General features: G+C 38.3%; 1 protein-coding gene across 1 annotated transcript in view; it reads right to left on the bottom strand.

Moving 5' to 3' along the window:
• The window catches only part of LOC121654591 (protocadherin Fat 3), a 77,366-nt gene that overhangs the window by 28,486 nt on the left and 34,799 nt on the right, over window positions 1-14,081 (bottom strand). Inside the window, exons 21-34 of the mRNA XM_042008801.1 lie at window positions 12,919-13,092; window positions 12,300-12,830; window positions 10,990-11,354; window positions 10,662-10,815; window positions 9,984-10,091; window positions 9,676-9,859; window positions 9,341-9,561; window positions 8,457-8,909; window positions 6,498-6,632; window positions 5,993-6,386; window positions 4,358-4,554; window positions 1,061-1,214; window positions 741-974; window positions 391-569 (exon numbers count right to left, since the gene is read on the bottom strand). Of these exons, the coding sequence (XP_041864735.1) occupies window positions 391-569; window positions 741-974; window positions 1,061-1,214; window positions 4,358-4,554; window positions 5,993-6,386; window positions 6,498-6,632; window positions 8,457-8,909; window positions 9,341-9,561; window positions 9,676-9,859; window positions 9,984-10,091; window positions 10,662-10,815; window positions 10,990-11,354; window positions 12,300-12,830; window positions 12,919-13,092 (3,483 nt within the window). The remainder of the gene's footprint in view (window positions 1-390; window positions 570-740; window positions 975-1,060; window positions 1,215-4,357; window positions 4,555-5,992; window positions 6,387-6,497; window positions 6,633-8,456; window positions 8,910-9,340; window positions 9,562-9,675; window positions 9,860-9,983; window positions 10,092-10,661; window positions 10,816-10,989; window positions 11,355-12,299; window positions 12,831-12,918; window positions 13,093-14,081) is intronic.

The raw sequence follows: 14,081 nt of genomic DNA, 5'->3' as shown, positions 1-14,081 counted from the left end.
GTGAGTTTGGTGACTTTAGAGATTAGCAATATTTCTAATTAACTGAACTGAAACCAAGAATTTGTTCTATTTCTGTGTGAAGTCTAATAAAGCATTGCACAATAATAATAAGCTCCTTATATTTTGGAGTTGAAACCTGATTTGGAAAGTTGTGATACATAAAAATGTACTGTACTGCAGTAATGAATTGAAAGAAATTAGTTAGATTACATTACACCTTTTGACACCTTGTTTCAGTCACAATTTCAGGACAAATATTTGAAATTATTCCTTGATCAAATTCACCACCAGAGCCCCATAACTTAATCATATTAACATACTCTGTTTCAGCCCCAAAGCTATCAATGTCTTGTAGTATAACAAAAAATATTTAGAATTATTCTCACCAACCTGTAAGGACAGCGCTCCCTGTTGCCCTAGTCGGTCAGTAGCCTGGACTCGAACACGAAAGGTGTCTTGGCTCTCCCTGTCCAGTGGTTTCTCCAGAATTACTATTCCACTTACTGGGTCAATGGAGAAGAACCCATTGAATGAATCCACCAGAGAATAGACCACTGTGCGGTTCAAACCTGGAAGGAAAAAACATTTCACAAATTGTGTATGATACATTAATTTCAGAATATTTCTGCTCATCATTTTGATCGAATGGAAGTCTGTTTGGTGATCCAGTGACAGGAGGTAATATAGTATAATATAGTGGAGGTAGTATATCTGCTTTCCCCATCATCATCCAAACTTACCTTCATCAGGATCGCTGGCTTGTAGTCGGGTAAGCAAGGCTTTGGGGGCAGCATTCTCAAACACATTAGCCATGAAATGAGTGGATGAGAATGATGGGGCATTGTCATTCACATCCAACACTTTGAGAGAAATGTGAGATCGGCAGAACAGTCCTCCCCCATCGGTTGCCTGTGCAATGAGTTTGTAAGCGGGTGTTGTTTCTCTGTCCATCTTGGTAGCAGTTCGCAACTCACCTTAGGACAGAAACAGAAAGGTGTTGAAAGATTTTTTATTTTCTGTTAGTATAGATTGTTAGTAAAATAAGAGCAAAGTAATGTACCAGTGTTAGCATCCATGTAGAAATCTTCCACCCCAATGCCAAATAGTGAATATTGGATCTCAGCACTGGTGCCTGAGTCAGCATCTGTTGCACCCACAGTCAGAATGGCCTTGTTAATGGGAATGTCCTCAGGAAAAGAAGTGCTATAGACCGCCTGGCACAACAGAGAAATGCATAAGCAAACTTATATTAAGATTACATAAACCAAACTAGGTAAAAAAGAAAAAGAATTGATATGTTTTACACATAAAAAAAGAACAAAATACAACAACGGTTGGGTGCTGCATCCATTATCCTTGCAGTAAGAACAAGGTCAACAGAGTTAAGCACCCTTTGCTAACCCAGCATCCACTCCTGCCAATAACTGCCTCTAGAAATGCTCTAAGCATCCTCCCAGTTTCAGCTAAACACAGACACAGTTGGAAAATTACACTACACCATCTACATACTGTATGGAATATGTCTGTCTTCTCAGCGATCCATGAAATATTAGAACTATTAGCCACCAAGGCATGAGTTTAAAAAAAAAAGATCATGAAACTGCAACTTTTCTAACAATCAAGTTATTATTCAGGCCAAAATGTCCAACATTATGTTTAATTAAATTGCATTTAAACATATTTGCATTTTAGACCACTGCTTTGTGTCAAACTGTCAGAGAATCACTAATCATTCAACATCTAGTATATAACGTAAATGATTTAGGTAGCCAAGAAATATCTTGGTTCATAAAGACCAAGGACATAACCATGTAGGATGCATGTGACCTTTGAGTCCTCAGGCAGCACAGAATAAGAAACTGTCATGCAGCCCTCTGGATTCGAAAAGTACCTTACAAAAACAACACAATTATAAGACACAGTCTTCCAAACTTTTATTAAGCAGTTCCAAACCAACTACTTTATAGTTACGGAGGCTTGGCTTGCCTAAGAACACAAAGAATATCAGAGGAGCAGAGAGGGAAGGAAAAATTCAAAGAAAATTATTAAGCATTTTTAAGGGAAAATGAAAGTTCCATGACTAATTATCAGGAACTGAAGAACTGCTGACTATAAACGAAAAGCGATACTCCCAGAAGAATTCTTAGCCTGTCTAGCTTTCTAATCCATAACCATTTGATTCTCACACATCAGCTTTTCATTAAAAAAAGAAAAATAATGGAAGTATTTGGTTTTTCCGTGTTAAAATTGCCTTGTAAGAATTAGCACAAAGAGCACCATATAGTTGCTAACAAACTGCTTGTTTTTGACTGAGGATATTTTCTGCATTAATATTTCCTTATCCACTGTGAAAAGGACCCACCTAAAAGCAGAGGCACAAAAACCAAGTAAATGCTTGTGGACCCAAGCCAGAAGGGGGGCCTCTGTGTGCAAGTGCTGCTTATATTTTATTTTCCATGTCCAGAAGGTTTAATGCTTCTGAAAACTACTTTTGTATGTATTAGCTGTAAATGTAATCCTAAAGGATCATAATGCAGGTTTCAGCACATACTTTTGTAGGTATCTGAAAGCAGCCTTTTGTGCAAGCCCTAACCCGCCTGACGCAACCTACATGAAGCAGTTCTTAGATCTGGCCCAGCAAAGAGTTGGAGCCAGCTTCGAACCAGTTTTGAGAGCCAGGAGCCAGTGCTTGGGCAGTGGAAAGTCAAAGAACCAATGCTTAGGCAGGCTCTGGCTCCAAACCAGCACTGCAACCAGCTTTAAAAGCCCCCCTAGGAGTGAGTATAGTTTAATCTTCTGTATTGGAGCTGTAACGAATGGTGCCTGCTATTGCCGGGTTAATTGGCTGCTCGTTAATTAGTCAGGCGGAGCTCCTGCATCCCTTCAGTGACAGAGGAACACAGCTAATGTAGAGAGAGCAGCGGTGGATGTGCTGTCGTTTTACTAGTTATGGATAAAGAGTGACTGTTCCTGTTTTTTTCCTGTTTTGAGACCATGTGTGTTCATGCAACCACTGAGTAGCCTGTTTAAGTTTTGTTAGCTAACCTGCGTTAATATTGTGTTTATTTGGCCTGATATTGTTGTTGTTAGGCTACAGTATACAAAGGTGTGGCTCAGCAGCCCCAAACTATTTACTTATTTATCCTTATATTATTTCCTTAATGTGGTACTGTATAATTTGTATGTATCTGCATGCTGAATATTTTTATTTGTAATTCTTTTGGTGCTGGTTGTGAAGTGTGCAGCAAACTGCTGAAAAAAGGTAGCCTATAGATAATTTATTGTTGTATTTTATCTCCTGTTTTAGAAACCACACTTACATACAGTTACCTTCATGTTTAATATTAATGAACACCCTAAACCCAAAGGAACAGCTCATCTTTATGCATTCTGACTGATGCTCCCTGGCGGCCATAATTAACAAACTGGTAAAAGTGCACAGTCCTAACCTGCCAAAAGACCAGGAACTACATTAAATCATTTTGCCCCAGTTTAATTAAATGGAAATAGTAAATAATGAAGTAGAAGTTAGTAAAAGTGAAAGCTGTCAAAAAACATTTAAAAGCTGCAGTTGAAGAAATTTAATGCTGTTACAACAACGCCTTTAAAGATAAAATTATCAACATGTTACAAGTATACATGATCAAAATAAAAGGGCAATGAACACTGGTTTGAGGGGCCCCTTGTGAAATTTTGCTTGGGGACCCCAGAGACCCAAGAATCGCCTCTGCCTAAAAGCAAGGTAATATATAAGTTAAAGAACATCCCCTGAAATCTAGTACCAAGACAATTTGCTGGAATTAATTCATGTGGAGTATGTATTGTAATGGAATGTGGAACAGAGAATCAATATTTTAACTGAACAAACCCTGTTTCTACAGTCCCAGACTGTGCTTCTCTCACCAAGTCATAAATATGCAAATTCTAACATTATCTAACACTGTTATTTCCTGAACTAAGCCACCGTTGAAATTTACCAAAGGGAGGTTCATCATTATGGAAAGTGGGACCTCAACAAAGTCTTGGTCAATCAGAAAAGGAACACCGGGTTTATTATGCCGTGCTTTGTCAAGGAACTATCTATCATTTTTTTAGAATATGATAGTTCTTTGAATAATGCAAAACATCTTAAATGATAGATTAAGAACTTTTTTACGGCTGCAAAACTGTGTAATACCTTAAACAAAATCCTTTTTTATGTTTTTGTTCTCTCATTCATAGACAAAGAACTGCATGTAATGTGACTAAGATTAACACTGATTAGGCAATTACAAAGACATTTCAACAGAAGAAAAACTAAGTTTTCTTGCTTTGTATATTCATATTTTGTACATCTCCATATTACTTCTTCTCTGACCTGGTTGCAGATAGGACTGTTGTCATTGGCGTCCATCACAGTAACCTCCACTGCAGTGTGAGCAACATATAGGCCATCAGTGGCTGTTATATTCAGTAGATACCAGTCTTGCTGCTCACGATCCAGCAGTCCGCTGACATACACCTTCCATTCCCCCTGCACAAGGGCCAGGCCAAACACACCTCGCTGATTTCCACCTGCCGACAACACACATCATAATCAAACACACTGAAAACTCAGGAAGAATGTTATGATACACTGTGAACAGCAAATGTTATTCAATTATTCATCAGATAAATAAGAATCCATACCACCCACACACACATAAATTAACAAGGTTTGGAGAAATGAACATCAGTCGAGCAGGGTTTATGATATTTCAAAGTTTACATCTTTGGCCTTCTATGACCAACTCTACAATAAGTCTAGTTTATTTAGATGCCAGCACAGGAGGTGAAAATATCAAGAAACAAAAAGTAGTTTTTTACTTTTGACCACAAATTATTTTTAATTTGACCTTTTAATGGTGGCAATCTTAATGGGACAAGAAATAATCTTTATGCAAAACACTATAATAGTTCAAACAAAGTGAAGACCAGATCCATAAACTTTAACCAAAAGAAAATACTGGTTTCCATAGCCCCTGGTAGGGTCACCGGGTACAGCTTCTTAAGTTGGAGTTTCAGATGTGTTTGCCTGAAAGTATCATATGATTTGCAGAAAAAAACCACAACTCAGTGCCAACCAAGCCAGAAAGAAATTACCTGCCAAATTATCTGGCTCTTGTGCAGTTTAGCTACAAGTTACTTATGCTAATGCTAAACATGGACTTTAAAACAATGGACATAGGCACTGTGATGTCATCAACTACTCTGTTTAAAATCTCAGCATAGACTCATTTCCATCACAGTATTTTTCAAGACAAAATAGGTCATAAAGAGAAGATAGAGCTGAAAAGCTACACTTTAAACCATAATCAGCTTATTTTAAAACACACCACAAATAATTTTAGTAGATGACACTGATTAAATAAAATATTCTGTAGAAGAAAGAAGTTGACAATGCCTCATAGACTTCTCACAAAAAAACTAATGATATTCAACTTTCAGAGGAAATTTACAGAAAATCTGAAAAGTTCATGCTACTTAAAAAAAGGTTCATGCTATGCTTAAACACTGAACATGTACATTTGCATTCAAAACTTTAGAGGTACTCATCCCTGTTGTTTAGTTACATTGTATGTTTTGAAGGCAGCACCTAGTAACTATTAGTGGTATTGCACTATAAATCACTTTAGCATTTATTTTCCATCTGACACTGGATGATTAATCCCATCTCTTCTATACAGTAAGTAGGATTTTAACACACAGGCTCAGAGAAGAGGGAGCAGCTGTAGCTGCTAACAAGCAGCAGGACTTTGATAAAGTGTTCATCATAACTAAAGTGATGAAGTGTATCTGTTGATAGTTTATACTGACATAAGGTGTTGGCTGTTAAACTGCTGACATATAGAAAAAAACTGTTAATACAGCTAATAGTTAATGAAATGAAATCTCATTGAATATTCAATGAGATTTCAATTTTATTGAAAAACTATTAGTGTTGAAATTACTCAGTGTTGCAACATTTGATCACCTGTGATGTGGAAGCTAACAAGGCGGTTTTGATCGGCACCATCTCGATCTTTGGTTCTCAGCACAGCCACCACCTCACCGAGGGGATCGCTCTCCTTCACTGCACCTCTGTAGAGCTCCCTCTCAAACCGTGGTGGGTTGTCGTTAACGTCTGAAACAGTGATAGTTACCACTGCGGTGGAGGACAGAGCCAGCAGTTCTGCCAGATCAGAAGCCACTACTTCAAAGCTGTAGCTGGAGCAGGACTCATAGTCAATCTGACCCACTGTGGTGATCCAGCCAGTTTTACTGTCAATGGAAAAGACAGAAGTTGCAGACAGGGAACCAGTGAGGGGCTGCAAGTCCTTTCTCAAGTCTAGATTGTAGGTGAGCAGGGGCCCGAGGCTGTAGGTTACCTGTCATTTATGGAAGATAAATCATTTCAAAGCAATTTTAATTCTCAAAATTTAGAAATATATTTGTGGGAAAATATGAAAAAAGTACTCAATTGAACTTAGGTGTCACACCTGGCCATTAGAGCCCCAGTCTGGATCGAGTGCACGGACTTGGATCACTCTTGTCCCTGCTGGCATCCCCTCCATCACTGTGGCTATATAGGAGTTAGTCTCAAATGACGGCTTGTTGTCATTTATATCTAGAACCTGAACAATGACAAACAGTTTGTGATTTGGCTCCATTAAGTGTCAATCAATCATGAAAAGACAACAAAATAACAAAGAGAAAAATTCCCTCAGTGAGTGCAATTTCATTTAGCAAATAAATTGCTTTCAATCCTGTCATTGTTGCATTGTTGTAATTCAGTCAACTGCATTCAATGCTGAGGAAAATCTTCACAGCGTTCCATAAATTACCACAATATCAAAAATAAAGAAATTAATTACACAAACACAGTCCTTTGGGATAGAAAATGCTATTATTATAATTTAAGCCTGAAGTGTTTTCATCACATTATGTTTTGTATGAAGAATTTTATTTAATTCTTTATTAATGAAAACTAACTGTAAGATTTTTCCGCTGTTATACACTTAAATCAAAAGATTCTTTGCCATTATTACTACAGTCCCAGAATATAAATTTGATTTTACATTAAATGGGGGGTGATAATTGATAAAGGGGTCACAGTGTTTTTACATACCCTTAGGGCTAGAAGAAAGCACAATCATGTTTTTTTCTCATTGTCATATCCCTCTTTGTTGTAATTTATGGTCAGAAAACATTTTATGGAGCAACATACAGCAAGAAGTGAGGAAAATGATCAATATATTGACCCAGCCCAAAGGGGAAAAAGTCCAGAAAACCACTCTGTTGATGATAGATGCACTAGCAGTGAGCTTCAACAAAATGTGCATTTATTATCAAACGACAGCCTTTTAAAGCATTTATATGTAACGTTTGTTTTCTTATCTGAACAATATAATAGGCCAAGGGGTCAAATATCACTAGTGAATACAGCACAGCTACACTAAAAATGTAATTTATTTTTCTCGGCTATGTGCTGTGTATGTGGTAAAATTGATTTGGAATTGAAGCAGCTGAGAGCATCAATGTTTTGTTTACTTAAAAACAACTTCTCTAAATGAAATAAAATAAAATAAAATAAAATAAAATAAAATAAAATAAAATAAAATAAAATAAAATAAAATAAAATAAAATAAAACTAGAAGCACTCAAGGAGTGCAGACTTCCACCAAGTCATTGGATCACTCACCTGAGGAAAAACCTCAAAAGGCCCAACAGCCCACCCAGTAACACCTATATTTTGAACCAGATCCAGAATATCAGCATGATCAGGGTCAAACAATGTAGGATTATAACATCTACCATGAGGTCATCTTGCAAAGAAGCAGAAGAATGAATGTAGAACAAGCTTTGGCAATGCTCCAACAAATGAATGAGGAAGATTCAGATGGGGAAGAAATGGTCAGCTTCTCTAACTACAATAGGACCAAGTTAGGCGTAGACATCTCGAGTTTCATCTTAAGCTGCAACTAGAAGATGGAAGGTTGTTGTGTTTAATAATGTTTTGGTCATTGTTGAACTGAATGCACAGTTCCTCTGCTGGAGCTGCATCAAAACCTAATCCCGGTGTGTGTTCAATATTGAGTCAAAGTGCAAAAAGATTCTGAAGGGAAAAAAATGGCCTCCATAAATGCCACCTTTTTCATGTATATGTTGTGTTGGCACTGTGTCAAAATGTCCCCTTCTGGTGGTTCTGAGATATTAAAATGTTGCCAGTTCTAATGATTAAAAAAAATTGTATCCAGGCGGTGATCAGAATTAACCTAAAAACTAATCAGTTGTTCTTCTTTTCCATTTCAGAGATTTCCTGAAAATTTCATCATAGTCAATCCATTACTTTTGAGTTACGTTGCTAAAAATTGTTCTAATGCCACCAGCAACCTCCACCATGGCGAAGATAAAAGTCATAAAGAAGAGCAGGCTTTGTGTTGTATAACATCACCAACCTTAACCTCCAGGTCTACAGTGGACACAGATTCAATCAGGTCTCTTCTTGTTGTTGCGGCCACCTTAAAGCGGTAGGTGTTGACCTCTTCATAGTCCAGCGGCTTGAGCAGACGGATGAGACCCGTCTCTTCCTCCACCTGAAAGGTCTCTCCCTGGTTGCTGTCGAGCGTCTCTCCAGCAATGACAGCAAAGCGTCCCATCTGCTCAGGGCCCATGTACACAGACCCCAGTGCTGTTCCTACTGCTGTGTCCTCAGGAATGGTGAAGGAGTACTGAGGCTGGCTGAATGAAGGAACAAATGCATCTGGGGGGACAACGTGGATGAAGGCAGACACCAAGGAGTGCTTGGGTGGAGAACCGCAGTCTGTGGCCTTCACAAAGAAGGACAGCACAGTTCCCTGAAGGTGGTCCACTGCACTTTTAGTCATCATCCAACCACTGTCTGACTCCACCTGCACACCCACAAAAAACTAAATAAATCACCTCCAGAAACAGTGATAATTCTTCTTTTAAACATTTATTTTGAAATTTATATCTTCAAGTGTGCCAAATTAATTAATAAGCCTAATCTTTAAATCTCAATGTCCATTTACAGGAATTTTTTATTTTTTACTTAATCATAACTATATTGACCGCAGCATAGCCTGCAGAGCAACAACATTTTAATTTGATGAGAGACAGATGTCTCTCTAAAATGGGGAGGGAGTCATCAGGTGATAATAACCCCCTAATTAAAATCAGAATATATTGTATAATTTTTGTGCTTTGAAAATAACTAAGGTTTGCATTTGTTCTCATTGCATGTCTTTTTGTGTATTGCTTTGCTTTATAATGACCCAATGAAGGGCAGTCATGTAGAAGTCAAAGAGGGACATACACCAACCTCCAGAACATCAACTAGTGACAGCCGGGCCTCACTGTACAGAGAGTAGGTTATCCGTCCATTAGAGCCAGCATCTGGGTCAGTGGCCTGAATCTGTGTGACCAGAGAACCTTTGGCAACGTTAGCTTTAATGCTCATGCGGTACTCCACTGCTCTGAACCGCGGGGCGTTGTCATTTTCATCTGCCAGGACAACTCTCACAGTGCAAAATGATGCACGACCTGGAAAAAATAACAGAAAGACCACTAACACGTGGCATCTATCAGAATGTTTGGCCTTTGTATTAAGTCTTAAATTAGCTACTTTAAACATGTTTTTGTCAAGAAAAAATTCACCTCCACCATCCAGGGCCATAACAGTCAGCACCATGTCCTTGTTTAGAGGATTTTCTCTGTCTAATTGCTGAACAGTAGATATGACCCCATCTGCATCAATGGTGAACTGAGTTTTCCCCAGATCATTGATGAAGGAGTAGGTGATTTGCCCATTCAGCCCTGAGTCTTCATCTGTTGCACGAACCTAAAGGTACATTCAGAAATTCAGTATGATCCAGCCCTCACACAGTCCTTACAAGGTTTTACAGCATACACAAATTCATAAATATTTCCTTTTACAAGCCACAGTAGTAGAAACCTAAATTTACTTGTATGACTTTTGATCCTGAAGGAGAGTTTTCTTGGACCTCAGCCAGGTAGAACCTCTGGCTGAATACTGGGCTGTACAGATTGGCTCCAAGGACGTGAACAATCACCTGTGAATCACAGTTTCAGTCATCCTATCAGCTGGCGTTTTGTTGATTTCATCACAATAAATACCACCGGTTGATTAAACTTAATCATATCATCACATGAACATGAGGCTTGTAAGCCAATTGTAACTGTTTTAAAGATCAGACTAATGGCAAATAATTGTACCTCCCTGGAATCTACAGGCATTTATTTTCTTTAAATTTCTACAAGAATAACAAGAAAAAGAAAAGGATAGGATGTTTTCACAATAGATATACGGGGCTTGGTAGCGGGCTGAAAAAAAAATCTGAACATATTCCATTTGTAATTACTACTGAGTGACAGATGTGAGCATTTTTTCCATTTAGCAACTCATTCTCATAGTAAATCTGATATGACATGATATTAACTTCCTGCAGGAAACTGCAGATTTACTGAACAGCTGTGGCAGATGTTTGTTGTAATTCTACAGAGAGGTTTTTGCTAATGAAGGCCGCTTGGCTTTCAGTGCACAGTCTGAATGCTACAGGGGTTTTTAAAAAGGGTAAATCAGTTGGCAGGACTAAACTGTAACTGTAAACAAGTGGTTTCACCTGTGCAATGTTGGTGAAGACTCCATCTGACACAGACACATTGAGCTGATAGGAGAGTTTCATGCCTTGTCTCCTCTTGTTAGACAGACGAAGCACCCCTGTATCTGGCTCCATCATGAAAGTTGTTTTCTCATTCCCTGAAAGAATACTGTATCTGGAAGAAGAGAAAAAAGTATTTGCAAGAAATTGATTCTTGCTGAACCAAAACTGCTTGACAAAAAGATAAATAGAAAATTGGAATGACAGCTACAAGCAAAACAAGACTGCATGGTAAGCCTTGTGCTTATCTAAAAACTAAAACAGTAATTTCCTGATCTCACTGTCTTACCTAAGCCTTTGAGCATCACAGATGTCAGCGTCTGATGCCTGGATGCAAGTCACAAAATGTCCCCTGGGAGCCAGCTCGCTGACAAAGGCCTTATAGAGTAGTTGGCTGAAATTAGGTGGGTTGTCGTTTGTGTCAGTTACAGTCACAGTGACACTAACATCACTGCTGAGGGCAGGGTCTCCACTGTCTGTCGCTCTGACAATGAAGTTGTAGCTCTGCATGAGCTCATAGTCAAGCATCCGTGCCGTGAATACTAATCCGCTGTTGCTGTCAATTTGGAAGTAGTCGGTGCTGTTGTAGATGTCAGATAGGATCTGGTAAGTCACCACAGCGTTCTTGTCTGAATCCTGGTCTTGGGCAAAGACCTACAGGGAGAAGAACAGCACATCCTGCAATACCTTATGCATTATTCAAGATGGATCTGCTTACCTTGACATACTCCATATCTACAGTGCAAACACTATCTAGGAAAAAAATTAAATAAATTATAGTCTAACTTAGAGTCTAATGGGACAAATCACATTTATGTTGGCATAAAATCTGAGTTGTGAGTGTTTCAGTGTGAGCTAAGTTTGATAGATGTGACAACAATGACTGACTTCTTTTTTAATATTATGCAACAAGATGGCACTTGGCGTTAGTTGTTTAAAGAATAAATGAATGGATAGATAAATTAATAAATAAATGCTGCCAAAATAAAACTAACAACCACTGTGCAAATCACTGTGGAGAATAAAATGTGTACACATGATATGACGCTTCCTCTGGAGACAGCATGATAGACTGTAAATAAAAATGTTGCCTTTGCTGAGTTGTAACAAAGGCCCTCTACTAATGTAAGATTATGCATTAGATGCAGCACTAATGCTGCCTTTTATTTTAACGGGGGACTTGGAATGTGTGACCACCAACTAAAAATCAAAGAAAATATCAGAAGAAGTCAGATTTCCTAGTTTGTAACTCAAGCAAGACCAGGAAATCCACATTAGACAACATTTCCACAAAAGGCAGGTTACAAAGTGCATTGTAAATCTTTTCTGTTAATAAAAAGCCAGTAAAACATTAAAGCATCTTTTCTAAGGCACGATGAAGGTTAATATATGTATTTTACTGTTCTTAAATTAGATTTTCTGAGATTTTTGTGATGTGTGGTCATTCATATGTGCGAAACTAATGTAGAAAAATCAAACTATCTTTTTTAAAAACAAAATACTTGGCATCTAAAGTCCAATCGCAGTTCTACTAAATGGAGTTTTAAGACAGTTGCAAGAACTATACACTGAACTGACTCTAAACAAAGACACACATACCTGTAACACAGACATTCCAGACATGGAGTTTTCAGACAGGACTGCAGAATATGAGGTGTTCTGAAACAGCGGTGGGTTATCATTCACATCCAGAATGACAATGTCCACATCAACCTCAGACTTTGCCCCTGTCAGAGTATCTGTGGCCTTCACCGTTAAGCGGTAATACTGCGTGGTCTCGTAGTCTAATGGGTAAATCACTCTTATGATTCCTGTGTCAAAGCCAATGTCAAATTGCAGAGAAGAGTCTCCATCCGTGATGGTGAAGATGATGTCCTGGCCTTCAGGACTGCTGGCGTTGATGCACAGAACAGAGGTGGAGACAGCCACATCCTCTTTAACAGTGACACCATAGAAGGGCTTGTCAAACACTGGCATGGCTTTATTTACAACGGTAATGGGCAGCTCCACTTCACTGGACAGTCGGGGCATGCCACCATCAGTGGCTACGACAATCACCTTGTACTCTGTGTTAGATAAGTCTGCTTCAAACCCTCTCTTTAGGATCAAGTCTCCTGTCTGAGGATTCACCTGCATGGAATTTTAACATTATATTTAGTCACATAAGCAAATTTATGTTCAACTTTCAGGATCATAACATGATATACTGCAGCCTCACCTCAAAATTCCTGTTCTGGGTCTTAAGCCTGTAAGTCACTTCTCCATTCACACCGTAGTCCTGGTCAATGGCCGAGACCTTGAAAATGGCTGATCCTGGCTCTGCTTCCACCTGCACTGCAGCATAGTAGGGGAGGTCTACAAACTCTGGAGCATTGTCATTCACATCCTCCACCTAGGAAAAGGTAGCTTTTTTAATAAAAATGTAACAGAATATATATTATTACTATTATTGTTTTTATCTGCTTATTCTGTTATTTGAACCATTTAATAGAGCTGCATCTGCAGAAAAAAAGTTTAGAGAATTTTAGATGTTAATATGACTTTCAGACTCCTGAGCAAAATGGCAAACTGAGTCATGGCAGACTGTAGATGGGCAGAAATAAACAAAAAAGCTGATTCACAGAGAAAAACAAACACACTGGATGTAGTACAAATATATCCTGACAGACTAAACAGAAAACACATATAATAAGAAGATTAGAGTTTATGTAGCAGTAGGGCTGTAATGGAGTTTTACTATCAATTCTGGCTTCCAATGACATGAACACAAAATAATTATATAACAGTATGATGCATTCCATTTTTTTTTTTTTTTTTTTTTTTTTGATGATGTCTGATTTAAGCTTGTGTTAGAAATTAAAGGCAACACTTTCTTTACAGCAGTACAAAATCAAATCTCCTGCCAGGCTGTGGAAAATCGAGTTGAAAGAGTCTTTGAATAATACTTGAAATCAAGCAGTGTAATGAGTAAAAAACAAATAAATAATGCAATTTTTTTATTAAATTTGAAAATCTATGCGAATAAACAGCATTGACCTAAATACCTTAAATTGTGATCTTTACCCTAATCCAGCAACTTTACATTAAAACTAGGAAAGGTAGAAATCTGAAAAAAGGCAAAAGCTAATGCCAGACATGAATATTTTTTATATCCAACCATACTGCAGCAGCTGTCTGCAGCACCCCCAGCCCCTACCCCCCTTACCAACGCCTCCCAGATGGGCAACACACACACAGACACACACAAAAAAACACTTAATGTACCAGAGACAAATTGCCACTGGAAGTCAAGCCTCAGTTGTCTAAGCCTCTCACCAATCACATCTGACTGTATAAGGACTTAGCTACTCCTTATGCTACTCATCCTGCTCTGCTCTGAGA

The sequence above is a fragment of the Melanotaenia boesemani genome, chromosome 15 (assembly GCF_017639745.1).
Source record: "Melanotaenia boesemani isolate fMelBoe1 chromosome 15, fMelBoe1.pri, whole genome shotgun sequence".
NCBI classification, from domain to species: domain Eukaryota; kingdom Metazoa; phylum Chordata; class Actinopteri; order Atheriniformes; family Melanotaeniidae; genus Melanotaenia; species Melanotaenia boesemani.
This window is presented reverse-complemented; position numbering and strand designations above follow the sequence as displayed.